The sequence below is a fragment of the Malurus melanocephalus genome, unplaced genomic scaffold (genome assembly GCF_030028575.1).
Source record: "Malurus melanocephalus ecotype Western Australia unplaced genomic scaffold, MMel_1.1 scaffold_743, whole genome shotgun sequence".
NCBI lineage: Eukaryota > Metazoa > Chordata > Aves > Passeriformes > Maluridae > Malurus > Malurus melanocephalus.
Genome location: NW_026623975.1, coordinates 63,671 through 78,707, shown reverse-complemented (window position 1 = coordinate 78,707; position 15,037 = coordinate 63,671). Strand labels below are relative to the sequence as shown.

Genomic DNA, 15,037 nt, shown 5'->3' with positions numbered 1-15,037 from the left:
CGCCTGCGTCACCGCGCCTCTAGCGTGACGTTAACGCTTCCCCGTCACGCCCCGCCCCGCCCACGTGAGTGACGGCGCGTTCACCAATGAGAGGCGGCTGAGGCGTGACTGACGCGGCGCGCGGCCAATGGGCGGCGGGAGGGGCGGAGCCGGCGGGCCGGGCGGCGGGCGGGCCGCGCCTGTCAGCGGGCGGCGGGATGGCGGCGCTCTACGCCTGCACCAAGTGCCACCAGCGCTTCCCCTTCGAGGCGCTCAGCCAGGGCCAGCAGCTCTGCAAGGTCCGGGAAAGSGGCTGCTCGGGGTGGACTCGGGGGRAAGTCTGTGAGGGAGCTTACGGGGGGCATTTTGGGAGGAGACTGATGGGAGTGTGAGGAGGGCTGTGAGGGAAATGGGGGATGATCTGTGAGGGAATTTGGGGGTTCTGTGGGGTAAAGGGCATTCTGGAGGATTGTTTGTGAGGGAGCGCAAGTAATGGAGTGTTTTTAAGGAGTCTGGGGTCTCTTAGACGGACTGAARGTAATTGGGGGCTGTTTGTGGGATATCCTGGGAGTATTTCTGGAGAGCGGGGCCTTGAGGTGTCTTGTTTGGGGTCTGTGTGGGGAGTGGGCGGTTGTGGATGAGGGCCTGGGAGCTTTTGGGGTGTTTTGAGGGGCTGGAGCACGGAGGAAAAACCTGCGGGCTGTTACGAGAGTGTTGGGGAAGAACAAGATGAGGGATGAAATAAGGAACAAGGGAAAGAATTGTAGTAGTCTGGGATTGCTGAGGCTGGGACAAAGCAGGTGAGTTCAGGGCAGCTGGGGAAGCTGGGATGAGAGGAGAGCGGTGCCAGTGGGGCCGGAGGTACAGGAAACTGGTGAGTACTGGAGGCAGAACTGTGTGTCCCTGCCCTGTGACCCCGCTCTGTGGGCGTGAAGCACGAACCAGCCCTGGTGACAGATCTCACCTGTGACACATGCCATCTCTCTCTGTGACTGTACAGGGAGGAGGTGTTTGCATGTGTGTGGATGTSGTGGGGTTTGGGGAGCCACACTGYGCCTCATGGAACACTTGTGTTTGTGTTGTTGCAGGAGTGCCGGATTGCTCATCCCATTGTTAAATGCACTTACTGCAGGACTGAATTCCAACAGGAAAGGTAAATGCCTGCTGAACTGGGGAGATCCATGTTTCCTGTAGAACAGTCACACCTAGGGAACCATAATGTTATGGTTCAGTTACAGCCTTAACCTGTAGATTGTTGCTGTGGAAGACTTGGGGGACCTTAGGCCACCTTCAGAAGTCTGCTGGGCAAGTTAGAGTGTCAGCAGTGCACTTGGATTATGCCTTTTGATTGGGTTTTGTGTCCAGTCAGAGCTCAGATGTGTATTCCAGGGATGGATCTGGTTGTATTTTCCCATGATTTTTCTTCTTACCTCATTTCTGCTATCCAGCATTTATTTCCTGCTGTGTATCCTTTGACTGGGCTTTTGTCTTTGCATTTTGACAAGTTGTGTAGATGTCAGAGGGAGGATTGATAAACCCAGAGCTTGTGTGTGGCCATTGTATGGGGTGTTCCTTTCTGTGTTTGCTGGACAAATATACCTCTGTCCTCTCCTGCCTTAACCTCCAGAATGCAGCCTGCCCTGTTGCTGAATCATTCMTGCTGCCAATTAGTCAGTGATCAAATGCTGTGTTTGTATGGACAAAACACTGGTGTCATCTGGGAATGCCTTAATTAAAAGATACCTCCTAGWAATGCCACTTTTTAGCATGTATCCTCTGCCAGATGGGTATAGGAAAAGCTCTTTGGTACCTGAGTCCCTAGAGAGGATGAATCCAGGCTCATCACCAGAGACAGAGCTGGGGGAGGCTGGGATCCTAACCAGAGTCCTGGGATCTGAACRAGGCATCCTAAATACAGAGGTTTCATTTTCTGTTGGAATGTCTTAAYAGAATGATCTGTCTTCTTAACAGCAAAACCAACACAATATGTAAGAAGTGTGCTCAGAACGTGAAGCTCTACGGCACAGTAAGTGAGCGGGACTCACCCTCCCAGCCTCTCTTCCTTTCATATTTGTCTTTATCCTGCTGAAATTCCAGAGCAGTTTATGGTCTGGCTCTGCTATAAGAGCATGACTGATCAATACTACTAGTCACTCAGCCGTGAAGCTTTGACTTTTTATCTTCTTTTAGCACAAAAAAGAGCAGCTTTGCATTGTTTGAGCCAGGAAATGATCTTTTCAATACTCAGTGGAAACAGGAGTGTGCTTACACAGACTGAGATTGCTGCAGGAAGCAGTGATAAATTTTTATTTCCTGTTTATCTGAAATCTGAAATATATTTTGATTGGTTCTRTATTGATGTTAGACATTTTTCTAAAGATTTCACAGCACTTGATAAATGGTCYGAGTGCCGTGGCTAAATACACTTAGCTGGGGACCAGCAGTCCAAACGGAGTTTGCCTCCTGGATCAGCATTATWCTCTGCTTGGAATAAGGAAATAAAAGTTTGAAATTACGGGGAGAATGAGAAGAAGCAGTGCACTATTGTGGCTAGAAGGCTGTATCAGTTGTTCTTGTTTTTTAAAGCCAAAACCCTGCCAGTACTGCAACATCATAGCAGCATTTATTGGAAACAAGTGCCAGCGTTGTACCAACTCAGAGAAGAAGTATGGCCCYCCTCACTCGTGTGAGCAGTGCAAGCAGCAGTGTGCGTTTGACCGGAAGGATGACAGGAAGAAGGTCAGTATGTGTGTRAAAGAAGGACAAAAGGAAAAAGGGCTGATCACAGTGATCCTCTGTCCATCTTCTTTACATCTTCTCTAGCATTTCTGACAGGACAAGTTGGAAAAGCTTCCCACTGCCAGAGGGCAGGGTTAGATAGGATATTGGGAAGAAATTCTTCCCACTGAAGGTGGTGAGGCCCTGGCAGAGGGTTTCAGAGAAGCTGTGGCTGCCCCATCCATGGAAGTGTTCAGGCCCATGTTCAAGACAGGGCTTGTAGCAACTCTGCTTGTGTGGTGGAAGCTGTTCCTGCCCATGGCAGGGACTGGAACTAGATGAGCTTTAAGGTCCCTTTCAACCCAAACTATTCCATGATTCCAAAAGCATTTGTCTCTTGGTTATGAAGTGTTTTTCTGCAGTTGAGCTTTGCTCTGGTTTAAAGCTATTTGATCTTTGAGTCCCTGTGCTCCTTTGATAGAGCTACTAAGAAAGATGTCTTGAATTTGGACTAAGAGCTGGCATAGGAACAGAGGACTCTGAGTGAGGTCTGAGGTGCCRCTTGAGGAGAGGGATGGGGAATGATATTTGTTCCATAGTCTGAGGAGCTGAAATGTCATACCTCCACTGGGAAACTCCTTCCATGGCTCCTGTACACCCTTTGCTTCAACAGCTTGAGTGCTCTCTAGGAGGTGTATCTTCCCCAGGCAAACTGTAGATGTTGTTTGGGATGCTGCACTGATAATCCCTGCCCTGCTGAGCCTCCTGGAGCAGACACTTGCTGTTTTGGTCTCCAGTGACTGCCTGTCCATTCAGAGGATCCTTTTTGAGTCTCTGCTTGTTCATGTGTGATCTTAACCTTGAAGGTGCTTCTTGTCTTTTCTGTATTTGCTTTGTGCRCAGGAAGAAAGACCAAAACTTCTTTCTGTCTCCCCTTGCAGGTGGATGGAAAGCTGCTGTGCTGGTTGTGCACATTATCCTATAAACGGGTCCTGCAGAAGACCAAAGAGCAATGCAAACACCTGAGCAGTTCTTCCCGAGCCAGCCTGCAGGAGAAGGAGCAGTTCAGCAGGCTCAGCAGTGGCAGTCACTATAACAGGTAATCTTGGGGTGGGCTTTGGGTAGGGTCTAAGTTCAGGAGAATCTGRGTAAGTCACACTTTGCTGCTTTGCAAACTTCACCGTGCTGATGCAGCCTTATGCTTCTTAGTGATCCCCTTTACTGAACTTATGTACAGTGAAAGCAAAGTTGCATTTGTAAAATCTAGTGATTAAAATGCAGATTTTAAGCAGGAGTTCTTCACCTACGTGCTGCCCTGACTCACACTGTTTTCTGTTTATTTTTAGTCTCCCGCTATTCCTCAGGGAATGAAGTTTTTTGTCATTTTTGCAGTGGGAAATACTGTTTYAATAGGATCAAAGTGGGCGAGAATATTTATGTGCCTCTCTGTCTTAGACTGAAAGTCRTTCAGGTTCTGACATAGGATTTCCTCCTTTTTCTAGCCAGAAAACTTTATCCACGTCTTCCATTCAGAATGAAATCCCAAAGAAGAAAGCCAAGTTTGATGCCATATCTGCCAATGGTGACAGGTGAGCCTGTTACATGGGGAAATTGTGGGCAGGTTGTTTTGTTTGCTGATTTTATATAAAACAGAGTTGTGTGTGAATAGCAGGAAGCTCTTATGCCAGAGCAGGGACCTTGGGCTTTGAGACCTCGAGGGGCCACCCTAGACCCTAGCAGACCAGTGCTACCTGGAATTTAGACATAGGTTTGAAGAGAAAAAACACTGAGCACCTGTACCTGCTTGAATGGAAACTGATGGTTGGCTGAGCTCCCCAATGGTCAGACCAACTTTATCCTCTCTCTGCAGTCACAGGGAGAGAGGGACTGGTTAGATTTGCAGGTTTGTGCTTTGGGGTCTGCCAGACTCAGAGGATCCAGACCCACCTTCCATGTCCCCTCCTGCCTTTGGGGGAGAGACAAGCAATCCAGCAGCTTTGCTTGAAAGGTTGTGGACTCCCCATCCTGGAGGTGTTCGAGACCAGGTTAGACAGGACATAGAGYGRTTTGGTCTAGTGGARGGTGTCCCTGCCCATGGCATGGGGTTGGAACAAGATGATCTTTAAGATTTGTTGCAGCCCAAACCATTCCACAATTCTCTGATTCTGGGAAAGCATCTGACCCCTTCTGCTGGCACACTTGGTGCTGGATCATGTTGACACCAGCTACCTGTGCAGCWGGATGGGAGTCACTAGCAGAAACAGGAGATTGAGATGGATTTGTATTTTTGTGGTCTTGTAATGCATATTTTCATTCCTGCCTTTCCTCTCTGATTCTCAGCGTTCCTTCCTCTCCCGAGATGCTTTGCCCCCTTATCCAGAGGGCCCCGTCCACGTTGGCGCAGTGGGCTGCTTCCCAACAGACTCTSGGGGCCCACCATTGTCCTGTTGCTCAAGGCATTGACATCCTGAAGTGAGATCACCTGTTGTTTTCTCCCCTCCCTCCCTGGGAACTGCTTCACACATGGGAACTCTCCCTCTCAATGGATACCTTTCTAAACAGCAGAGATTTGGGAGCATGMACCAGAGCATAGTTAGTGCCAAAGGGTTTGTTAATGCCACTGGTAATTAATCACTGCCTGCCTTGAATGTCTCTGAAATCACAGATCTCCTCTATAGATGCTGTTGACACCTTGTCACTGTGAAATGCTCCCATGGGAAATGCCCCATCCCTTGAAGTGTTCATGGCCAGGTTGGATGGGGCTTGGAGCAACCTGATCTAGTGGGAGACATCCCTGCCCATGGCTGGGGGTGGAATGAGATGGGCTTTAAGGTCATATAAAAGGGAAGGGTTTTGGGGGTTCACCCTAATAAAAGAACCCTCAGCAACTCCAAAACCACACTTAAGGGGCACAGTCTGAGCATGGAGTTAAGGCCTGCTGCAGCACAAGGGTGTTTTCAGTAGCAGCGGAGTGGAGTAAAGTCACAAAACCAACACTTACTCCCTGCTGAGATCAGCCCCAACTTCCTCTACACTGGCCCCTGSCTCCAGACAAACCTCTGGTGCAGCCCTCAGCTGGGCAAAATTTGAGCAGRTTTGAGTTCAGTTGACTTTGGCAACACTTCCAGCCAGGGTCCAGCTTATCTGAAATTATCACTCCTTCTTACATATGAGAAAAATTCCTTTACTGTGTTGTACTGAATTCCCTCTGTGTGTTTTTGTGAGGGACAARTATTTTAGAGTGGTTGTCGCTCCCAATGGCTGTGATATGTGGACAGGATGATTTCCAACAGTCTTATAAAGGATGTTGAATGGTTTGYCGTGGATAAGTTCTGGGAGGAGCAGACAGCTCTGACACTGCTGCACTGGGAGTAGTTTTCCCTCCCAGTGACTCTCAGCACACCTTGCAGCAGACCTGGCCTTATTAATCCTGCTGTGCTGCCAGTGCCCCTTGGTCCTGTGCTGCCCAGCACTCTGGCTTCACCTCCAGCCCCTGGAGCTGTGCTCATCCTGATTTGGGCACTCGTGGTGTCCCCATCCTCTTGTGCCAGTGCTGGCAAAGTGTTTTTATGCTGCAGACTCTGCAAAAGAGCACACTGCAGTCCCTTCTCCTGTCACTGCAGACAARGTGCTAAACTCTGCTTGTAACACCAGGCAGTGACAGCACTGCTGGCTGGGGGAGGGCAGCAGTGCCTTAGGATGCTCAGCAGCAAAGTTCATTTTTAAGAAGATTCTCATTTGCATGGGAAAGCCGTGGCATAGCTTGAAGCTCTGTGGTTTGGTCTATACTGCACTGAATGGAGGATGTTTTTTCATGCAATCTTTAGAATGGTTTGGGTTGGAAGGGACCTTAAATCTCAACTCGTTCCACCCCCTGTCCTGGGCAGGGGCATCTTCCACTAGACCAGGCTGCTCCAAGCCCCATCCAGCCTGGCCTTGGACACTTCCAGGGATGGGGAGTCCACAGCTTCTCTTGGCACTCTGTTCCAGGGCCTTGCTGCCCTCACAGGAAAGARTTCCTTCCCAATATTCTGTCTATCCCTGCCTTTTGGCAGTGGGAAGCCATTCCACCTTGTCACAAGTCCCTCTCCAGCTCTCTTGCAGTCCGTTTAGGCACTGAAGCAGGCTGTAGGGCCTCCCTGGATCCTTCTCCAGGCTGAACACCYGCAGCTCTCCCAGCCTGGCTCCAGAGCAGAGCAGTYAGTAATGTGCTTGCACACAGGGAGGTGCAGGAGCACCCAGCATCAGCTTGCACAGCCTCCAGTTTGGAAAACTGTTTGGGAGAGTTTTAAAATGGAGTTGTTCTGTGCTAATGTGTGGGTATGAACCTCTCTGCCTAGCACAGAGCTGGATCCAGGGTGCCCAGAGAGCTGCCACATCTTTGTATGGGCTCTGCTGTCAGTATGTTTAGCCATGCAGGGCTCTTGCACTGGGGGCTGTCTCCTACAGACCCTCAGTTTCCTTTGCCAGGTTTTCTCTCCCAGTGCATCAGGGCCATCCTCTGACTCTCAGGTCTGGAAAGCTGCCTCTGCTTAGTTTCCCTCTATGGATCCCCAGCACAGTGGGGGAAAGAGCCTTTCTTCTGCCACATCCTTACTAATGAGTCCAGTCAAAGCAGACTGTGGTGCTTTTAATTAGAAAATGGATCATTTCCAGATGCTAGAGGAGACCACATATGAGGTGAGCAGCAAGGACTCAGCCTTAGGGTACAGGCAGGGGACTGGAAGCTCAGAGGTAGAAACATCCTCAAGAGAGGCAGAATTTTGTGCTCAGACCATGGCTTCCCCACTCTGTTGCAGCTTCCAGTGTTAGAGCTGAGTGTTGATCTACTCTGGAGGCTTTAGAGAAAAAAAGGTCAGCCATTGAGTGAACCTGACGATTTATCTTTATTTGTCTGATAACAGCCACACTTGAAGTCATCTTCTAGGTAAAGGTTTGTTGTCTTATTACCATTCAGTTTTTGTACAGCAGTTCCAGGTGTGTGTGGCTGGGAGTGTGCTGCCTTCAGCACCAGGAGATAACAATCAACCTTAGGGATTGGCAGGGAAAAATCGGGTGGGCCCCTGGGCCTGTGGATAAGTTGTATCTTCTGATGCAGAGTTTTGCTGTAGCACAGGACTGGGTGTGCCTGCCTGGGTCACTGGGGGTCTCATGGGGAGGTTTGCAGTTTGCCRGTACAGGAGTGACTCATGCCCACAYAACTCTGCAGATGGTTGCTTAGATTTGGACTRCCTGGTGGCATACAGGTGATGTGCTCAACTATCCCTCTGCCTTCCTGGAGAGYTTTTCCTACTCTGAAATAATGAAGCTTCTCCCTAAATTGCTTTGTGGTGGYAGAATCAAATTACAATGTCCAGTATGTTTTTCACCCCTTTTCCCTGCTCAGGACAATTYAGCTGTTTCCCTCTGCTCTGTTTGTTGAACTTGGAGGTTATTTGTTTCTCTTTCATGTTGCCTYCTTGCCAGAATGCTTGTTTACATTCAGTGGGAAGTTTTGCAGTGCATCCAAGGACTGCTTGTGAGCAAAGAGATTTCCAAAGGGATGCATAAAGTTTAATTATCTCTCTGATTTCTGTCTTCAACTCTTTGGTTTGAAGAAGGRTCATGAATGATCATGAAATTATTCCCATTCTCCTTTGAATGCATCCGTGGGAGTTTCCCTGCCTCAGTGAAGAGGAGGGTTTTGTTGAGAGCCTCTCCCTGTTCTTTGCAGTTTTTCTCCAGACCTCGCCCTGGACTCCCCTGGCACTGATCACTTTGTCATCATTGCCCAGCTGAAGGAGGAAGTGGCTACTTTAAAAAAGATGCTGCACCAAAAGGATCAGATGATTCTGGAGAAGGAAAAGAAGGTACAGTCCTTGACTTGCTTTCCCCCCAGCAGGCTGACATGTTCTCACAGATCACACCCTGACACAGCCTGGGTTTTTATCTTGGAGTGAACAAGTCCGGCTGTTTCCAGGCTGCCTCCTTTCCAAAGCCAAAGAGGCTCTCTGGACCCACCCAGGAGATTTCATTTCATGAAGGGTCATTTCCTGACCACTCTCTTGGAGACCTCTGTGTGTGGGCAAAACTGGGAGTGAACATGCTGCTGCTTGCAGAAATACCGTGCTGGCCCYTCCTGTTGCTCTGTGCTCTCAGTCACAGCGTTCTGGTCTTGTTGCAGTGCCCCAGCACCCTCACATTTGTGACAGCCAATGTCACACACCTTGTGCAGAGGCATTTTCCGTGACCAGGGGCTCTGGGGTGAGGGCAGTCATTGTCTCTGTGAACTCACTTACTCCTGCCTGGTTTCTGCACAGATCACAGAGCTGAAAGCTGACCTGCAGTACCAGGAATCGCAGATGAGGGCAAAGATGAACCAAATGGAGAAGACACACAAGGAGGTCATGGAGCAGTTACAGGTGACAGCATTTTTGGTTTAATTTGCTGAGCTGTGCTGTGTCCAGCAGGGACTGAGGACACTCCTGATCACAATACCCTGTGAGCTCCTGCACACAGAGCTCTGCTAATGTTTCTCATCCCTGTCCTACAGCCMGTGTGCTGCCAGGCAAGAGCTCTGCACTGCATCCCAACCCCCATTTACACCCACCTTGCTGCTTTCTACTCAGACTCACACGTACTGTGTGGTGAAGTGCTATGTTATGTCCCTTGTGGACTAGATAGGAACCATCAAACTCATTCTGCTTACTGCCAAAATCAGGTTTAAACTGTTTCTCCAGCCTGCAGAGCCTTTGTCAGCTCCCTGCACCTCTAAAGCATCTCCCTGTGATTTGTGTGAGCAGTAACCAGGGAGAACAAAGGAACAAYTGGCCGTTCATTTAGCCCTGTATCTCTAGTCTAAATAAAGAAGTCCCTGAGCTGATAGGAGCAGGAGAGCAGGATTCTTGTCATGGCTGTGGAAACACAGCAGACTATCAGCATGAATAGCTTGAGCCACCAAGGGGTCAGGTCAAAGGGGAAGAAATCAGACACAGAAATGAACTTTGAACCCTTTAATTACACTGGGTATATAAAGATCTAAAGCCCCAGCAATGACAGGTGGGAGGGGATTAGACAAAAGGCTTCTATTGCCCCTGAGAAAACAGSCCCTCCTCCATCCACACCCACTCTGGGGAAGTATCCCAGTGGAAGGCAGTGTTTGGAGCCTCCAGTTGCTGTCAGAGTACTGGTGCTTGTGAGAATCCGTTCACAATGCACATCCTTCTGCCTGGTGGAAGGCTGGAATGTCTCTGTGTGGTGTGGAGAKAACTGGATATGCCCTTTCTGAAGGGGAAGGAGCATTGGATCCAGGAGCAGGTGTGCCCAGCCACCTCCCTCTGCTGGGGCTTTCTGTGTGCTCATTTCAGGACTGCCCTGAGCTCTCTGGTGYCCAAATATTTTATTTCTGCTGGTATTGGTTGAGTTTCTGCAAACCTTCAGTGATTTCAAAATCAAAGTTCAGATCCCCTCAGTGTATTGTAGGTACCTTGAACTGTTCATATGATTTATTTTATRATGGCTGGTGGGTTTTATTGTTTTGTCTTTGTCTTTATCCGGGGAGCTGGGATGGGAGAGCCCTCTCTAGGTGGCTAAAGGTGAGCTCAACATCTRCGCCCCTTTCCACTTGTGTGCAGGTCGCCAGCAGCTCCTGCACAGGAATCCCAAGAGCTAATGATGATCCATGCCATTAAATACCCATTCTCCCTGTTTCCAGGCCAAGAACAGAGAACTCTTGAAGCAAGCAGCTGCCTTGTCAAAAGGCAAAAAGCCTGAGAAGTCAGGAGCAATAACCTCCCCTTAAAGCCAASCCCTCAAGCTGGGAGCTTTCCCCAGAATTAGCCAAGGAGTCTGGGAGACCTGCTGGATCGCTGGAAGCCAAAACCTCTGTGTTGTCTCTGTGCCACTGCTGTGGACTCCGTGGGAATTCCTGATGTGTGTTGCCTTCCAACAGTATGCTCGAGTGTGGCCGGTTTTGATCCRTGGGGAGAGGCCCCAGCCTTCCTAAATCCCCCCTGAAATACCGTTTTCTGGAAGAAATCTTTTCCTCTGCTAGCACTGCCAGCCCTTTCCATGAGCAAACAGGAACCTGCTGCATTAATGGTTCCCAACCTGCTGCTGTGAGGGAATTGCTGTGGCAGTTGTTCCACAGATAAAATGGGAGCTGCGCGTGGTGGGAGCTGGATTTTTTTTTTCCTTGAACTGTTCCCTCTTCAAAAGGGAACTGAGAACTCACCAGTCCAACAGATGTTCCTGGAAGGTTGGGCCACTGCTGACAACGGTTGAGCCAGCTCTTTGAAGATGCTTCCAAAATGGGGGCCATGTATTTATCTTGGAAGATTTTTGTGTTTGGTTTTGGTTTTTCTTCTTTTCTCTGTCAGCTTGGCAAACCAAACTGCCTGGTTTTGTATTTCCTTGTTTTTCTGATGAGAGCTTTTGGGTTGGGAGCCAGAGTGGAATGATACAGCCCCCAACCCACCCAAAATTCCCCCCCTCAGTTCCCTGGTTACATGGTGACCCCTGGGACTTCAATGATTTCTGCAGCTTGGTGTGTTCAAGCGTCTCTTATTCCATTTCTTTACACAAAGAGAGYTCAAGGCTTGGATATTCCCTCTCTTCTCCTTTTCCCTGCCCCTTGCAGATGCACGGGCCAGGTTGGCTCCAAGAAAGCACTTTCTCAGGCAGCAGCCCRAGCCAGGGCGTGTTTTTTGGGGCGCTCCAGGGATTTTTCTCCCTGCTGATTCCAAACCAGCAGGATCAAAGGGCTATGAGAGTTCCCTGTACCAGGGATGTGCTGCCCCGAAACAGCACAACCACCACTGACCCTTACAGCCAGGCTAGCTGGGGTGGGCCCCCCAGGTACCTCTTTTGGGGTGATGGTGGATAAAAAGCACTTGGAGGGGGAGCACCACACAACTCYGGGCTGGCAGGAGCTCTGCGACATCCCAGACTCCAATTGGGGGGTGGAGAAATGTCTCAGGGCTTGGAGACCCCTGAGGAGGGGCTGAAGGTAGGTAAGAGAACTCATCTTTTTGCTGCAGGGCGGCTGCTTTATCAGGGCTTTGATGAAGCTTTTTACTAGAGCTTGTGATTCATTTTTTCATCCTTTTGTTTCTTAGTTGTTACTAAAGTTGATTTTACTCAAAGGCACTTTTTTGGGATGATGTTGGCTTCTGGCACGGGAGGAGCGCATTTCATTGGACACTGCCATGTGTTTTTTTCTTTTTGGTTTTTCTAAGAGACTTTTGATGTGAAAATAAGCAAAACCAGAAATCGTTACACTTTGCCCAAGTGTGGCAGCAGGAAGAACTCACCCAATTTTATACTTTTAGAAAATGATGTGTATTGGTGGGAGTTTTTTAACYGTGGGCTTTGCTTTTTTCTTCCCTCAACATATAGAAATAAAAAGAGGGAGAAAGGCCCTGTAAATACTATTCAGTTGGGTTTTTAATTGTGATAAATTGCTCCTGCTGTCGCGTAGATGATTTGTAGCACCAACATTGTTTCTTTGTATGTTTGTAATAATGAGATTTTCAAGGGACACTTTGATTTGTACAAATGACACCTGTAAAAGGGATTTTAAAAATCCTCATCTGTGGCTGACATTTTGTTTGCTTTAGAAAAGGAAAAAACCAAAGCAACCAAAACACCTTTCCCTGCCTGGAGCTGATTTGTCTCTTGCTCTGGGGTTGGGAGTTATGGGATGGAGATGGTGTTTTCCCATCGTTTGCTTCGCTCCTACTTTCTTCTTTCTATCTTTAAATCCTCCCATCAAGCCTGTTGCTAGGATTCTGGTTACTTGGTTACATCCAGCTTCCCAGGACCCATCCAGCTGTATCTGATGAGAYTGATTTCTTATTTTCTTCTTCAAACACTTGAAGGCAGAGCGTGGAAACAGCATGGTCTTGGTAGGAAAAACAAAAGATGAGGATAAGGAAATTGTTTCTTTTAAGATACAGATGGAAAGGAGGTGAGTGAACCCGATGTGTGGCTCTAACATCTTTCCCTCAGCCCCGTGACGGTTTTTTTAAGCTYGTAGTTTTCCAGTGCAAAAGCTCCCCAGAGATTTCCATTTGGAAATTCCCCCATTCTTGCAGGAGCTGTAGTTTAGCATTTTCACCAAACCGTAGAATATCCCAAGTTAAAAGAGACCCACAAGACTCATTTTGTTCTCTCCTCATGCTGTGGGTGCAGGCTCCTGGCAGAGCTGCTGTGAGAGGACGGAGGTGCTGCCAGCAGCCCCAGACTGCTCCATGAGCACTGGGAGCCAGCCAGGAGCAGTGCTGAGGCTGCAGCTAACCAGCGCTGCCGGCTGCGAGCAGAGAGGGGATTCYGTGCTGCTCCAAACCCTGGAGCTCTGTCCACCCAGCTGGGCTCGGCCCCTCCTGCCTCYGCTCGATATGCACAAGTCATCTGTGGGCCAAATGGCCTCCTGGCACAGCCCTTCTTGTCTTCTGATGGGGTATTTTTATATTTAATATTTGGCAGCATCTCCAGCTGGATCATCACCTGATGCACACCCACAACCTGTCCCTCTAATATCCAGAGCTTTTGGGGGGRCAGAAAGGGGAGAACAGAAGCAGCCTCACCCTTCCCCTCCAGATTTGCTCAYTCTGTGTTACTTTCACTGCTGYWAAAGAAGAGAAGGATTTTSCCCTCCAGGCTGACAAACRCAGAGCTCATGGCCTCGGGTGGAAYTGTAAATCATCATGGAATGATTTGGGTTGGAAGAGATCTTAAAGYTTGTCTTGTTCCACCCCCTGCCATGGGCGGGGACACCTTCCACTGGAGCAGGTTGCTCCAAGCTCTCTCCAGCTCCCTCTTGGTCACCTCCAGGGCTGGGGCAGCCWCARYTTCTCTGGGCAGCCTCAGGACTGGCTGGTGACCAGCAGCACCTCCTGCCATGCCATGTCCAGCAGCTTCATTGACTGTGACAGTGCCAGAGGAGCTGGTGATGAGTTGCACTGGGGTTATGGGCTAAAACATTAGGGCMGTGCACGGCCATGTTCCCTCAGATAGATGAAATGAAACCCCTGAACTGGGCCTCTGAAATGACACAAGTGGCARTACAGAAGCAGAAACCTTGAGGTGGCCAGAGCCACGCAGACCCTCCAGCCTCAGCACAGAGCTGTGTTTGCAAAACACCCTAAAAATAGCTGCAGGAAGGGGACAAGGACAAGGAGTGGTGACCAGGGACATTTGAAACTGGCTGTGTCCTGCCGCAGAGGCTGAGGCTGTGGGCTGTGCTGGTCCTGGCTGTGCCAGCCGTGGCCTGTGGCCTGTGCTGCAGTGCCAAGGAGCACTGACCTTCCCTTGGTTGGCAGGAGCTCAGCCTGGAGCCCGAGGAGGCTGTTGCCAGGCAAATCCTGAGCTGTTTGTGCAGCGACTCCTGTTTGCTGAACTTTGCTGTGTCAGGCTGTCAAGCAGCACCAGTCACCAGCATTTGTCAGTACTAGTCTGGTATCAGTGCTGTGTCTGGRACAGCCCATGCTTGTGGGGATGGGTTTTTTCCCCTGCTTTACACCATTTTTGCATCATTATTTTTCTTTTCACCCTTCTTTTCACCTTTTTCTTTTCTTTATTATTTTTCTTTTTCCACTGTTTTTTTCTCCTATCTCTTTGGAGAAACACTAAACCCAATAAAAGAATCAGAATCCCAGACTGGTTTGGATTGGAAGAGATCTTAAAGCTCATCTCATTCCACCCTGCTCTAATGGGAAGGATCACCTTCAACTAGACCAGATTGCTTCAAATCCTGTCCATCCTGGCACTTCCAAGGATGGGGCAGCTACAGCTTCCCTGGGCACCGTGTGCCAGGGCTTCACCACCGTTACAGGAAAGAATTCCTTCCCAATATCCTCTCTAACATTGCCCTGAGTCAGTGGGAAGTCATTCCTCCTCCTGTCACTCCATCCCTTGTCCAAAGTCCATCTTCAGCTCCCTTGGACCCCATTAGGCATTGGAGCAGCTTTAAGGTCTCCTGGAGCCTTCCCTTCTCCRGGTGGATGCCCCAGCTCTCCTGTCTCCAGCGCAGAGGGGCTCCAGCACTCTTTGCTYCAGCAGCTGCACGTGCTGATGTTGGTGGCCCGGAGCTGGTCCCGCACTGCAGGCAGAGCCTCCCCTCTGAGCGGAGCAGAGCAGGCTTCCTTCAGCTTGCTTTTCCTTTTGTCCCCGGGACACATTTCCCCGAGTGTCCGAGGGTCGGGAAAGCGCGGATGGCTGTGGCTAGACCCGCTCTGTGTGTGTGTGTTAGCCGCGCCCCCGCATGTTAAAGCCATGGTAAACCACGGCTCGGGGCTGATAGCACCGCTCCTGGCCAGTGAGGCCGCAGCTCCGATGTCCCGGTGTGTTACACATCCCAGCA

General features: G+C 49.6%; 1 protein-coding gene across 2 annotated transcripts; it reads left to right on the top strand.

The window, feature by feature from the left end:
* The first annotated feature begins 166 nt into the window (after positions 1-166).
* Positions 167-13,300, top strand: FAM76A (family with sequence similarity 76 member A). 2 transcript variants are annotated; one of them, XM_057384740.1, is made up of 10 exons: positions 167-278; positions 1,068-1,132; positions 1,951-2,005; positions 2,566-2,718; positions 3,639-3,796; positions 4,200-4,286; positions 5,038-5,169; positions 8,411-8,546; positions 8,997-9,098; positions 10,391-13,300. In XM_057384740.1, the coding sequence occupies exons 1-10, from the start codon at positions 198-200 to the stop codon at positions 10,475-10,477; spliced, it is 1,056 nt and encodes a 351-aa protein (XP_057240723.1). In that variant the 5' UTR covers positions 167-197; the 3' UTR covers positions 10,478-13,300. The 2 variants fall into 2 exon arrangements, with proteins under 2 accessions (XP_057240723.1, XP_057240724.1); XM_057384741.1 differs by lacking the exon at positions 5,038-5,169.
* The last annotated feature ends 1,737 nt before the right edge of the window (positions 13,301-15,037 follow it).